General features: G+C 36.2%; 1 protein-coding gene and 1 long non-coding RNA gene across 2 annotated transcripts; one reads left to right on the forward strand and one right to left on the reverse strand.

The window, feature by feature from the left end:
* Positions 1–255: 255 nt before the first annotated feature.
* Positions 256–14,836, reverse strand: LOC128155401 (thyroid hormone receptor beta-A-like). Its single transcript, XM_052817091.1, has 7 exons — positions 14,071–14,836; positions 6,755–6,870; positions 5,821–5,962; positions 4,251–4,459; positions 3,895–4,011; positions 1,926–2,184; positions 256–1,822 (listed from the first exon to the last, which is right to left on the reverse strand). The coding sequence occupies exons 1-7, from the start codon at positions 14,408–14,410 to the stop codon at positions 1,566–1,568; spliced, it is 1,440 nt and encodes a 479-aa protein (XP_052673051.1). The 5' UTR covers positions 14,411–14,836; the 3' UTR covers positions 256–1,565.
* LOC128155402 (uncharacterized) lies at positions 14,608–15,720 on the forward strand. The gene is made up of 2 exons (XR_008239597.1): positions 14,608–14,749; positions 14,881–15,720. It is a non-coding gene; the product is annotated as an uncharacterized LOC128155402 (long non-coding RNA).

The following is a 15,720-nucleotide window of genomic DNA, read 5'->3' on the forward strand; positions in this document are numbered from 1 at the left end:
TCAATGAACCAAATGACTCTACACTACAGTAACTGCAAAATTAAAATCATGGTTTGGATGTAGATACCACAACGGTACCAGGTTGAACTTTGACATGTACTCGTAACTCGTTACAATGTACTTACAAGCTTAAGCTTTCTGGTTAGTCACAGGAAGATTTGCTTGATAGCACTAAAAGTATGTTTTTTCTAAATATCAAAATCTGAAACATTACAAAAATTGAAAAATACAAAAAAGGAGAAAAAACTCAAGTCATCAATTTACATATTTATTGTTCGTAAGATAAAAATAATATTAATTCATAAACAAAAGATTTCGAGGCCATACATAAGCAAATTTTATTCAACAGCAGTTCACCATTGAAAACCCAGAGACGAAGGCAGTGCTGGCTCCTAACACGTGATCAAACAGAGGAATCTACTAAAAGCCTGCGAGAAGAACAGGTTCCACCGGTTTTTGTGAATAAATACATCAACAGCTTTACATATTATAAAACGATCAAGCATTAATTTCTGTAAAAACAGTGTAATGGAATTGTGAATTACATACAATTCATAATTTTGATAACGATAACTAAAAAGATTCTTCTAAATTCTTCAAAATCACAAACAATCACAAGTTATCGAAATTCCTGAAAAACAAAGTAATCACTGATTCAATACTTTCTCTTTAAAAAATTCCAAAACAATGAGGTAGTGAGGTATAGAGAACAACTTCGCCGGGATTTATATTTAACATCAATGAGTGAAAACCGGGATACTATACAAAATTTGTATTTGTTGATGCGTGCGTCTATACTCAGGAACTTATACAACTTCCGGTTTACAACTTACAACTTGCACGATATCACAAAATAATAGGGATTGACAGGATCAACATAACAAAGCTTAGCAATATACACCGACCCTAAGCTAAGCAAGTGTATTGAGGGAAAACAATCAGTATACAATATAAAACAGAGTACAACAATGATACCAAATCAGCTTGAGGTAATATCTAAGGGGAAACATTGATCAACAACACAAAACCCGTATTTCTCTGTACACACTCGGTCAGTTTCTGCACATGGGGCTGTCTACTTTTTCCTTATTTACATTCTGGGAATATTAGCACTAACTAATAGACACTACTTACTGCTTGCACTAAAATCAGAATTCAGTCTTAAGGTTACAATAAAAAACCTTTATGAAAGATCATTCTTGAAACTGCATAATGTTACCCCGCCCCACCCACCCCTTCATTAATCAGCAGTTCTATTCACTTCAATTACAATTATTATGCCCTCTTGCATCGAGGAGATATCCAGAATTATACAGCGTGCAATTTCCCAATGACGGTACAACCTATGGCAGCAGTAGACACGGAAAAGCTACACTCACTACCATCACAGCGCCATTACCAAGTAACTGTAGAGACAAAACTTGCTAATACGCCTTAAGGATTTCTGTCATAGCATGCGAGTTGCTTACAGCATTGAATAATACTATACACATTTATATACAGCACCTGTGAACCGTAAAACAGTATCTCTAGCTATATAAATATTATGTCCACAATCCCTGACTTCAGCTATAATATGTCTGTCCCTCGTTAAACAAGTCCAGGAGCTGCGGAGGAATATCACCTTGGTGATCAAGCCGGATACACAAAACACGCTCGGCATGGCGGGTGCTGATAGTACGGAGGTCTGTCACTTTCATCAGAATCTTTGCCCAGTGTACGGGCTGGTGCGGGCGCTTGGTTGCTATGTAACGCTTAAACGCTCCGAGAATGGAATCCTGGAGTTTCTCCACAGCTTCCGGTTCCTTTAACCCTGAGCGATCTAAAAAGTATGAACGAGTGATTTTTAAATTATTTGTTAAATTTTTCATTTAAAAAAAATAACAACGGAGAGAGAGATAGAAGGAGAGAGACGCAATATATACCTGATTGCATCAACAACACAGCTGCAAGCAACGCAAGTTCTGTTTTGTCCAACTTGAGTTTGGACAAACCAACAGCGAACTCAAATATTGGTTCGACAAGAAGGCCCAGCCCCTCAGATTTGAGCTGTGATTTGTGTAGACAGACGCCATTATGCATAGTGATGGTCTCCTTTTCTGGGTCGTACCGGCAGGCTGCTCGCAGACACATGATCTCCATGCAACAAGACTTCAGCAACAGGATTTGGTCGTCCACGAACAACTATTAAAACAATTAAAATCATTTAACCTTTTTGTTTCATGAAAACGTTTCTGTAAACAACGGATATATGGTTTAAAGTATGGTTTAATATGGTGTTAAGAATGCACTTATACATGTATATACATAGGGGTTGGGTTGCGATCTACTGTACGAGTACTATTTAAAATGTGTAGGGCTTTTCCTAGGGGTTGGTGGTTTCTCTTATCAGTTTCTGATGGCAAAAAAAACATGACGTACGAACCTTGTTATAAACTTTGATTAAAAAATTTGATGCATTAGCTGTTTGTACAATTTTTGAATCAAAACCAGCATCCCTTTAATCGGATCAATAACTTGATATTCAGTATTCTAAGCATTAATTTTTTTTTCAACTTTAGTAACAAGCATATTTGTATCAATTTTTTTCAACGATGTATTTATATGATGATTCAGTCTTCAGATCTCAATACGCGATGTGAATCTGTCAGAGAGCTGAAAATGGCTGCTGTCTGACAAGACTGTCTTGCAATTGCTCATAAAAAAGTAGTTCAGAGGAAATCAGAAGTTTATGACCACAAACACATTTCATATTGGTATTTTTTTTAATCAAAAGATGTAAACTAGGAGATATAAACTACTGTGAAGTCATTTTTATCTATGGGGGTCAATGTCATACAGATTTTTCGTTTTCAAGACCGTTTATCATTCCACGTGCCGACACGTTTTTTTCTAACAGAATATGTACGGGCATTAAGGAGTTTCGACTTAAGCGGTCCAATATGTTATTGAGGTCAAGACATACTATATGCTAAGTAATATCACATTACAGGTGCTTTTGTTAACGTTGGCCGCCGTATGGTCCCACGAAATGAATAATGGAAATATTATCCCTTTTTACATTAGAGGCTGTGTTTTCTGTTCGATGGAAAGACCATATAAAAGTCCTTGCAAAAATTGTTCAAGGGGATCGTTGAAACCTTAAACCAGTTTATACTGTGAGGTCGCAATCCCAGCACTGCTATTCATAAATGCCATCAAAATTTCGAAATTGATTATGCTTCGTGTTTCAATGCAGACATCATTTTACACATTTTCATTTTCCCTTAATCTAATTTTTTTATGGATGAAACGAAATCCGATAGGTGGCAAGAACAACTTGATAATATATCATTCTGTACACCGTCTAAATTTGATTTTAAAAAATGAAGGAATTCTTGTGAGAAAACCAATTAAAAATTGCCTTCATGTTGATAAGTCTTTATTGTAACGATAAGTGTATTCAAATTTGTATGTGAAAAGGTGAAGTTGTTTTTCAAAGTCTGCAATGCTGAGGAAAAATACCACTGTTTTGGCAGGACATAATCTGTCGGTACAGATCGATAAAGGCTCCAAATCTGATAGAACTATAAACAAGCTTCTAAACCTGTGAGCAGGTGCGAGCTGCTCTGTCCCTGACACCTAACTGTTCATCACTCAAACCTCAGGCATAGACTAAACATCTGAACAATGCCAACTTACAGGAACTTCACAGATAACTAGCATCCAATCTCAATTTTTTCTTGCCATAAACACAATACATAAAATTGTCTTAAAAATAAGCAGTTGTACATTCACAATTTTTAAGGATTGAAAATGAAATAGAAAATGCGAAGGTAAATGTACTGCAAATTAAGTCTTTGAAGTCTTTTTGACTACTGAATATTGATAACACCAACGACTGAGGGGTCTTACTTGGATAAATCCCGGTACGTTTTTGGCAAACTCCACAACCTTTACAATAGAGGGTGTCATGGCTTCTGCCAACTGCTGCCAAGCTTCGGGGTCGGAGGAAATTAAGTCATCCTGGCTCTGTATAAAGTAAAGCACAACCGTAAGAAATGCTTGAAATTATGAGAACAGCAAACTGAACAACATCAAATATTATTTTGTGTAAGTGTCGCGATGGCAACAGTTTACTTTTTATAAAACTTTATTCATATCTAAACTACATATATGGTACAGTTTTTTAAGTGATTCTAGAAAATTTCCATTATTTCTTACATTGTGTATATCAATATATTAGGAAGCGTTGACGATTTCCTACTTACAACGGGTTCTTTGATTGGCACTTTGACAGCAGTCTGTTCATACGCTGACGTCACTTCCGTTATGATTGTTTTGTCGGTTTCTGTCAGGCTATCATGGTTACATGCCTCCATAGGTTTCGGTTTAACTTTAACGTTGTCTTGTTTTCGTTTTTCTCTGTTTTCTTCTATCAGTTTTCTCTTAGCTTTCCTTTGCTTCTCATTTAATACAACTACAACATAATGGTCACTAGTATAAGTACATCATTACAATGAAATCAAATAAACATGTATACATATTTTTTTCAATCTCAAAACACCAAAGAATATGACCTAGATATCTCAGTCTACATGCTGTTCATGTGGCCTTACTTTGAAGACCCAATTTGATCGACTTTCTTAACCCGTCGTGCTATTAGCTTTAAACAGTCTATTGGTGGTCACAAATGACATTACGGCCGGGACATTGATCTCAATACGTGGGATTACTGCCTCCTCCGAGAGCACCGAAAACCCGGATGATCGGTCAAGATGACCTAGCCCTGTAATGCACGCAGTATGTAATGTATTTATATCTCTGTATTTGCTCTCTGGTCATGTGACTGACCTTAAATCAACTTGTCGATAAGAGCTGTGACCTCAATCGGGGTTAAAACGACCGCTTTACGCGTATATTCAGGGGATTTGCATTATTTACTAGTAAAGAACCGACCAGATGACCAATTTATTGTCTTTTCCTGACCTTACACTCGATATGCGTTGAATTGCTAGAACGCATAGAATCATATACGAAGCTTTATAGTTAAAACTGGTTATATTCGTCAGATGACACTCAGTATCAACTGTCCTCGAGCATAGTTTCACTTAATCTAAGTTAAAGAGAAAATGCACAATTTACCATTTATCTATGTTTTAATCGGCCCCAGTTTAAAAGGTGTCAAGGTTTGTGGTCACTAACGTGATAAATGGGACATATTGAATTGGCATATGGAAAACACCAGCGATAAAAAGGCCCCGTTTTACCTAATAGTGCACTGGTTGCCTAGTTACTATCGACCGGCGACCTTATTTTTAGGACATTGGACGCTCGATCGATAGAATTTGCTGGACTATGCAAAAATACCAAACTACCTATCTCTTTATCAAACTGTGTACACTGTTGAGTAAGTTACAGGTCAAGCGCCATACAATTTCAAGTTTTATACAACAGCCGTTTATAATGATGTATTTTGTATGCTCAAAACTGGTCCTGATTTGGAATAATATCAATGTATATCTTTTATGGAGACCATGGCAGGGTAAAAGTATTTGTTTGAAGATATGTCCTTGATTATTTATAATCTAATCATACTCTGTTCCCATTTTAATTCTTTAGATGTACACAAAAAAACTAAAACTACAAGAAAATAACATTAATGCGAGTATCGCACTGGTCACAGTGAAGGAAATCTTTTTTGTTCCTAGGTGACTGACATTAATGGATCAAGTTTGGATCAGAAATCCCAGCATGTAGACCGAGAGGATGCCCAGTAAACTGCCAGCTCCTGATTAAATGCAGGCGGCAGGTGCAATAATTCGTGAATTTAGTACTTACGATCCGTTGCCATGCCAACATTTAAGCATTTTCTAAATCTACACTCTTGGCACTGGTTACGAGAATTCTTATCGATCGAACACATTTTGTTCCACTTGCAATGGTACTGGAGGTTTTTCTGTATAGTGCGGCGGAAAAATCCCTGAAAAAAAAATCATAGTTATGAAGAAAAAACTAACAGCAATCTCAAAATCTTAAATGTACAGAGGTATAGAGTATTTTAACTTATGAGGTAAAATACATAATGACGAAGGAATTTGACGCTTGACATCCCGACCACCTCGTTTTGATATTCGCGGAGCTATCTTCCCCTAGCTTCGACTACAACAAACGACAGGTGATATTAATGGAGTCAATTGGACTAAAACACAGAATCCGTCTTCCTTCTGTTCAGACCAGCATAAAAAACGACATAAATATATAAGGACAGATATTTCAAAAGCGTCATGAGTGATAGGGTAACTGTGCACTCACAAATACACTTGTACTCGATAGCCATATACATGTACATGTATGTATGTAAAAACACCATAGTTTGAAAAAAAAAATCAACAAAGAAGCTAAAATATTTTTATTCTGTTTTTGATTTTGTTTAATTTGTTTTACTAAGAGCAGACTGTTCGATCTTCGTCGCCGGAAAATGGCACATAATCATTGTTCAACCCTACATTGTTTTTCAATTTTTTATTTCCTTAAAGTCAATAGCAGTATTCTAAACTTGTTTTGGTTTCACTTTCAAATCCATAAGGCCAAATGCACACGTTGTTTCCTATTTACAATAAAATACCCTCCAGTTTAACACTTGGTGCCAAGACCAATGCTAGTTAGTTGCGAGATTCTACTATAATCACCGGTTGGTGACATAAATTATGTCTCATGAATGTAACGCTCAAAATTGACTCCCTTTCTGCCACTTAATGCGACCTTGACCTACCTTGCAACCTTCGCAGGTCATACAGCGATAGTGGTAGCCAGTGGCGGCGTCGCCACACACAACACAAGGTTCTGGTCCATTGGTCAGGTCCATATAACTCGGGATGTACGGTGTTCCTGGAAAATAAAAAGATTCTGAATAAACACATTCGTTACCAAAAAAAAAACCACCATTCATTTAATTTTTCACGATATCTAAATGTTTCTTTAGAACAACTTCTGTAAATAAATACCAGGCTCATCTCAAGAACACAACTTCATCATTTTTTTCAATTGTTTATTTTTCTGCCCCTTGTTTCAGAAAATTGCGTGGGGAACAATATTTACTTGACAAAAAACAACGTTAAATGCATGTTTTTTTTGTATCAACATGCATGCATTTTTCCTCTTTTTCAACACTGATATGTATCAATCTTTTTTTTATTTGTTTACATGCATTAAAACTATGATAAATATTTGTTGATTTTACATGTTCACATACTGGAGACACTCTTCTCTCAGAAAAGCGTCTTATAACCTGTCTTTTAAAAAAAAGTTGTTGTTCAACCCAAAACACTATTTAAAAAGCTAATGTAAAACATTTTTTGTTAGCACTAGCGGCTGTCCATAGAAATCAATAGGGCTACAAACTTTTGAGGAGAGTGCATCGAAGGGCAATGAACTCGACAATCAAAATGGCGCATGGCGGGATGTCGTGTGTTATACGTAACACTGCGTAATGGTCATTGAAAGGGAATGTAGCCGACGAGGATCGTCCTCATGGTAAGAGCAGTTCATATATCTTTAATTTATGTAAAGTTTTTAATTTTTTCTGAACCATTCAGAAGGTGCCAATGGATCACAGTCTTAATTGTAAGTTCATAAGGACATAGCTTTGACCCTAATGTTAACACGATCAGCTGTTTTGGTTTTAGATGAAAATCTGTACATGCGAGTAGTTTTGCAAAAAAAAGATAGATTTGTTTAAAAAGTAAATAAGTGTAAAATAAGAGCAGTAGTTTTAAATATGACAAGAATTTCGTAAATAAAAACATCGAAATCCACAGACTGGGTCAATCCAAGTTCAGAAGGTCTATGACCGGAGACCGACCATAGTGTTAAGGAACCTTTGGGTATATCTACTGCTTGTAAGAGTTAATTAAACTGTTAAACGCATTTTTTGGGAGTTTATCTTCACATATGAATGTATTTAGATCTTTTAAACGGAATTTAAGAATCATATGAATTGGAATCCTGCTACTTAAATATCACATCTTTCATATATTGAATTGGAGTCTTGGTACTTATTTAGTTTCTACTTTGTGCACATTTTCGCTCCTTGCAACTTGTTTTCTGGACTGCAACTTTTGTGTTCGAGGGCTGGGGATCCGGTATTAGTGAGAAGGTATGCTGTATACAGACATGTATATCAGAAGAACAGCAGGTGTTCTGGTGTGTGTAATTATTAGGAAAACCTTGCACGTCTGCGGTAAATATGGTGTGTTTTCACCCTGAAACGTGTGTGTCATCATTTATGAGACATTTGACTCAAAACTTATAGAGGCATGTAAGACCAAATGGAATGTAGGGGTATCTCTATTCGATTCAGAAGAGATGGTTGGTGCATTGAACGTTCTTAATCCTTTTTTTTTTTTTTTTTTTTTTTTTTACATATTTTAACTAATAAATATATATATAAATAAGTTAATAGTTACATTGCGGCCACCAGACATATGCTCAAAGTTAAATCAAGCAGTTTTATGTTAAAATTTTAGCGCCCCCCCCCCCCGGATTGAACTTATGTATTGAATTCTTTCGTAGGTCTTAATATAGAAAGTGTCCAAAAGTAATATATCCCTTGAAGATGAATCGATATTAACACAAGCAACAAGCCCAGTGCAAGGTCTCTCTGGTTCAGTAAAACTTATTTCTACATTCCTGTGTTAAGCACAGTATACCGGTCGAGGTTTATTGAGAAAAAATGGATTTGTGCTGCGTCGGTTGAAGTAGATTGGAATTATCCATGCAATGTTTTATGCACATCGTATCCGAGTCGAGTTCATTGGGGTTTGCACGTTGTTATTTGCATACATCCAAATCAACAAACCTATCCATCTTCTTTAGACGATGAAGAAAAATAACGATCTCCTAAGTGGGTTTAAAAATCTCATAGAATATTTCTTGAGATGTGGTTTCCAACTGCTTACCTCGAAAGATATCAAATCATCATTGGTCATGAGGATAGTAGATTAAACCACAGTTTTACGCTGGTGAACTTCAGTCTATCATTTTTGCACACAACTCGAAGTTACATTGCTGTCTTATTTCTTGAGATTAAGGATATTCACGCTACAACTAACTAGATCGGGAGATGGATTGGACAGGTGGTTTTACTGTTGACTTTGGTACAGTAGCTGTGCGTTTGCAATAAAGCAAGAAAGGTATAGAATCTACAAACATAGCGACATATGGCTACATGGAGGGTATATAGGTATGTAAATACTGAGAGGCTCTCTTGAAGCTACGGGGTCCCTATGTAAATGAAGTCCATTTTTCTTTACATATCATTATACAAAAAAGCTTCGGTATCCCTTGGGTCAACTGTGTACATAAAATACAAACCAAGGCTGCTATTTAATTCTATTTCGGTGGAAAGCCCTTGTGCGCGTTCTTGTTTTTCACATACATTTTTATACATCGTCAACCTGTTAGCCCGCGGACTTAACTTATCAGATGCGTGAATATTTAAATGCAGTCCGGCGCGTCCAGTATGATAAATGAAATGAGAAATCCGGCTTGTCCTGTCTAGGTCATTTTTTATGTAGAACCGCCAGTACATGATTTCCAATGACTGATGAGATTCGCATGTTCTATTCATTGACGGGTTGATGGGATGGACTTTTTTATCGTTTGTATTTCACAATTAACTATTTCAAGTAGAGAAGTTATATTTTACAGAAAGCAAAAAAAAAAAAAAAAAAAAAAGATCCAAGAAATTCACTCAATTTCTTGAAGAAAACTTTTGTTGTAATTCAAGAGCATGTGTAAAGGTAAATGAGTTATGTTCTAATGCATAACTGGCCTGCAATATATTTTAAATTCTCTACTATATATATTACTAGTGCGTGATCTGATAAACCATCTGGCTTAAGAATAAACAAACGCAAACTCATACTCATGTGTACTCTTATGCTAAAAAAAAACGATAATGTTTTTGGCATGGACGGCAAACCAGCAATTAAGACCGACATCTCTCCTCCATAGACAGTTCGACCCATTCAGAATTTAAATTGGCTCTCCCCTCGGTTCGATTCTATCCTAATTGCATTTCGTACTCAACACAATGCTTCGTCCATCGGCACCCCTTATCCCTTATTCTTCGCTGCCAAACGCTGACGAAGATCTCTGCACTTCTTATCTTTAAACTTCTTGCACAGTGCCACCTTATGCAACTTTTCTGAAACTAACGGTGGCTTTTATTGACGCGACAACAGATTTATTGTCGGTGTGCGGAGTCATCAATTATAGTAAACACTGATTATAACATAAACTAACTTTTATGTTCTCTAAATCAGAAAAGTTCGCCCGTGAAATCTGGAAAACGATAGATTTACGATTCATATTTCGAAAACCTAGGTCATTCTACCACATTGAGGAGGAATTAGGGTGTTTGTTTTAAGATAATTCTACGTGGGTTACTCAATTTTCCTGTATCCGTGGTCGAGCGCTTATCTAGACGTCAAAACAACACCAAAATCATTTGTAAGCTGCTGTCTTCCCATTTCACAAACCTTCGTAAGGTGACCCATTCTATAAACCCTTTTAAAACGGTAAATAATCTAAGAAGGAAATTTTTGTCAAATTCTAAACTATTAGATAATAGAATTTTGACCTTTAAGGTATTTTTGTGAATAGTCAGTTACTAGTACAGTAGTAGAAGGCACCAGTACAAAATTTATAATCTCGCAAAACCAAGATGAACTTTAAGGGCTAAATTTAGGGTCATTTATTACAGGTCATTTATTACAGGATAGTAGAGTTGTAATAGGATTACATCGACAAATGCAATTCTGAAAACAAATTATGGGTTTTAAATAAATCGTACCTATATACTTGTGTGCATATAGTTGATTCATAAATTTTAAAGGTCGTTAAGTTTTGTTTGGCAAGAATTCTCGTATGCTTTTAAAATTCCGTATGTCTTTGTAATATTTAGGGACTCAGTTGTGTATACAGGGTATCGTTTCATTACAAGTTCAAGTTGGGCCACAACATTTTGCCAATTTCACGTTGGTCTTCATTCGACCAATACCTTGGTGTCTCTAACACTTTGGCAATCTCTCAAAAAAGGGATCCTTCATAAATCTTAATAACATAAATTATCTCTGCTTTAAACTTTTCCTTTATGTTCGCGTTTGCCTCGGTTAAAATCCAAAAATAAAATACAAAAACATTCAATTTGCATGTTTAATGGTGCTTGTCCGAGGTCTTTTCCTTGCCCCTTCTCTGATTCTCTTGGTCGGCGCTTTGGAGCGTTATTATCTTTTTATACTTTAACATGTCAAAAGGCAAGCTTCTATGATCTCCAGCTATTTATTTCAGGGCTAGCCCTGAACTTAGTTGGTCTTGGCAATAGTGATCAGAAAGATATATTTTATGGCCGATTTTCTGAGCTACAGCTGTCTGACTCTTTGGAACGCTTGGGCATCCTGACCTCAGCCGGATCTCCAACTGCTGACAAAAGATGAAAGACGCTTTTCAATTGGTTCTCTAGAAGTCAAACTGACCCGTCAGTGATTCATTTTTTCCGTCCTACTCTATTGTCATTTTTTTAATTCAATAAAAATAAAATGGGAAAAAATGTTTGCTGTGCTGTCAGCTACTTTCACGCGGACTTCCCCAACTGTTCCGTTCCTTGAGAGTTGCAGATCCTTTTTTTTTTATAGGATAAAACTAATGCATTGCATATCGTTTTAATCTTAATTTTAAAAAAACCCAGAAATTAAAATAATGAAAAGAACAGTGTTGTTTTAATGTGAATATGATTCTTCTTCCAATATTTCCATTTTTTTTTATTAGCGCGGCAGGTGCGTTAATATACGGTTGTTCCTAGGCAACAAAAAATTTGCCTGTCACACACACAAGTGTTGACCTTTCTCCGGGCCCGTGACACCAGCTCACAAAAGATAGGTATATAACTTGATACATAATGTAAACACGCTGGCTAGACAATCGACTGTTTCGATGACCTTAATTAAGTGCACACCTGGTAGGTTGGCCGCTCGCGGGCTTGCTTTGGACAATACATTGAACAAGCTTACGTCGGCTCCCAGACGCCATCATGCTTCGCTGTCGTATGTTTTTAGGGAAGAAAAAATATATGCTGAAGCTGGGAATGGCACGAGATAATTGATTTTATGAAGTAACAATATTCAATACAATAAATGAAGCTTCATTTGCGGAATATTTAAACTATAAAGTAACATAATAATATCACATATTCAAGGATTTTCTTGTTTGTTTTAAGTCCCAGGCATTATGGGAGTCCTATTGAATTCCAGATCGATTTTACACCACTGGTGTCAAAGTCCAATATACCGTACCGTCGCGACCATGAACATGTTGAATTACGTAATCTATAGATCAGGAGTTACGTTACTTACACTAATTAGTCTATATCGATGGGGTGAATGGTTCCCCGTTGAATTCTGCTACTACGTGTACATCATAAAAGTTAAATCATCCTCGAAATTATTTTTCTGTTTAAAACATCATTTTGTTTCACATTTTGAGCACACACTAAATCTTTTAAATTTCCAACTTTGCGCAATTTGTATCATGTCTTTATTTTCTGTATATTAATTAATAAAGCCTTTATTATGATTTAAAGGGAAATGCGATGACTTGAAGAAGGAAAAAATACAATATTCAAATGCCGTGCGCGTTTATTGGTTTGAACAGAGGATAAACATGATCAAATCATTCAAACGCCAGACAAACAGTAATTCAAACCCCCAAAAGAAGAGATTGCAGAACATTTTTTGTCGAATCTTTTGGTACCCTACATAACAATTAAATATGTTCCAACCAAACCAGGTAAACTCAGAAAACAAAAATAAGTTTTTTTCCATTTCTGAGATAACGAACATTTAGTGCAAATCTTGTTCAGACGAAGTCCGGTTAAAGTCTCAGCATACCCATTCTTTCACATCGAAACATGTACTAGTATACCAGAGTGGGTAGAACACGAGAATGAAAATTAGTGAAATACCAATATACTTAAGACCCCAGGGTCTCCATCCTAAAGGTAATTCATTTATCCAGAAATCGGGAGATTTAAAACTTTTAATTTTACTCAAACAGTTTATTAAAGGAGTACACTCGACTGCTGATCCAAGTCCGAATTTTGTTAATTACTAAAAACTGGAACCATTAAATGATTCATTTGAAAAATAGCAAACATAATTTGCTTATAACCATCTACGCACTATTGATAGATGTTTTCTGTAATTATTTTCATAATATTTTTTTTTAAAACTATAGAGTAAAACTGTGCAAATTGAATCATTTTCAACATTACATATTTAGTACATCTATATTATTGGATGTGTGCCATATTTACCAAGGGAAAATAGGCACAGAAATCAATGTACCAAATGAATGAAAATCGTCATTTCGATCTTTTTTTTTTCGATTTATTTACCCAGGTCTGATCTTTAAAAAATACATTTATAATAAATTCATAGCTCATAAATTGTACATATCAATTCATTCTTTATAAATTAAATGGACGATTTTTTAATTTACTGGAAGTACCCTGCAATAATTACGGTGCAGGAAGGTCCTGAATATAGTTATCATATAAAATATATGTTTAATGAGTCTTAATTGATTTCTATTAAATGCAATAGAAACATCAGACAATATTGTATCAGCTACCAAAGCAAAAACCAATCATAACTTGATTTATATTTTAAAACTTACATACAACCTAGCATACAAACTAACTTCAAAAAGGTTTATTTTAACTTTAAAAAAGCGTGTAATAAAGGGAGAAATCTTTGCCCTGCCATGATAAAAAATCAAATAGAATTATAATTTTCATTACATTATTTTGTTTATTCTGCAAATTTTGCAGCATGATCTATCAATAATCTCTCCATTGTTATCATTGAGATTGTTATCTGTTTGATGAAGGATATGACAATTGTTTTCGTTGTCTCTTCTGAACAAGGACACACGATGCTAACCTTTGTTAATCTTCATAGAACTTCTGTAAAGGTTAATTCATGAAACGATTTTACTTTTATTTCTACAGATTGTGAGGTGGACAGTTACCTTTTCTCTTATTCCCCCCGGCACCGTCACTACCCCCGGCGTCAGACGAGGCTTGTGACGACGCCGGCGATGAAGATGACGTCGCGCTGGATGGGGAGGGCATGGAGTTTTCCGGACTGGGTTTGGACACAGCAGAAAGACCGGAGTAGTGAGCTGTCCCATCTTCATTGCTACTTTCCTCCCTCTGAGAGGATCTCTGTGGTAACACTTGCTTGTACTCCGGTAAAACGAACGATGATGTCTGCGAATGTTGGATCATGGCAGGCGGAAAGTATGGCATGAATCCTCGATTCATTCCGTCAACAAACTCATTTTTGTCACAACCCAAACGAATGTCCATTCTAAAAACACACAGTCCGTCCAAGGTGAAGATTCAAGATCGTGGTTGTTTACACCGATGAAAGATATCAGAATATCCAAAACTGACCAGCTCAAGGGCCGTTCTCATCGATCGAAGGTTCGTCACAGGAAAACCGATTAAAACACGAATTACAAAGAGTTTGCCACGACCGTAACAGGCGAGGGTGGTGGGTACTAGCACATATCCTTGTTTACCAGGCACCTCACACTTCAGGGTCTACGACATGGTCAACAACTGTACAATTTGACTAGCCGATGTGATGTAACGCCCCAGTGGTTCAATGATGGCCGCGTCCAATAAAGGAGAAGGGGGTTGTAGGTCAGTTAATGTTCCCTGGCATTGCTGATAGAAAATACCTATGCAATATCAATTGACAGAAAAAAGAATTTTGAAATGATTTTGTCACAAAAAAGGTAATTTACCGATATACATGTATGCGTTTTTTGTAGTTGTTCGACCTGCCGCCCCTTTCCTTCATGTCCTCATTCCATCACCACATAGCCTGGTCAGTGTTATGATCGGATCGTAGAGGTAAGGTCGGCTTGACCGATGTCGGGAATAACAAGGAGATTGCCAATTAAATGGAATTTGGCTCCTATACCTTACTTTTCTGATACTTTTTAATCAAAGTATAATCATAAAAATTGTATATTTCTTAGTATTTTCATATGAATATAAAACTGTTGGGAATACTTTAACTAATTAAAACCCGAACCCCCTTCGGTTTGTGAGTGGAATGTTCCATCTGTACTAAGGCCATCGAAGGACACGAGATTTTAGCCAGTAACCGCGCCTGGGTTATAGGTCATTTGCTTTTAATATGTATGTTATAAACATTGCCACACGTGATTAGAGTTAGTCTACGTCATAAATGACAAGACAAGTGTGCATCACGTTACATCACCGAGATGTGCGACAAATTTTACATTAATGAACACATAGGTTAATTAGACACAATGTACGTCATAGTCTGATTAGTCAAGTAATAACTGTACAAAAAGGGATTGTGAGGCAGTACACAAGAATATATTTTTAATTGTTGTTGCACCCTCAATAAAAAAAAACTTCTAGGAAGACGAAACTTATTCCTAGTTTTTTTTACCTCCATGTTGGACTTTGGCCTCGTGCTGAGCATGTGATATTGTATATGTATTCCCTAAAGAAGTTGTTGATATGGTTTATGCAACAATTTCCAGACTGAGAATCGGTTGAGGCAATCAGATCTTTTGTTCGGATGTTGCATAACATTGGATCACTCGCCAGTTTGACCTACCCGTGATCACGGCCTA

The sequence above is a fragment of the Crassostrea angulata genome, chromosome 7 (genome assembly GCF_025612915.1).
Source record: "Crassostrea angulata isolate pt1a10 chromosome 7, ASM2561291v2, whole genome shotgun sequence".
In the NCBI taxonomy this organism is placed as follows: Eukaryota; Metazoa; Mollusca; class Bivalvia; order Ostreida; family Ostreidae; genus Magallana; species Magallana angulata.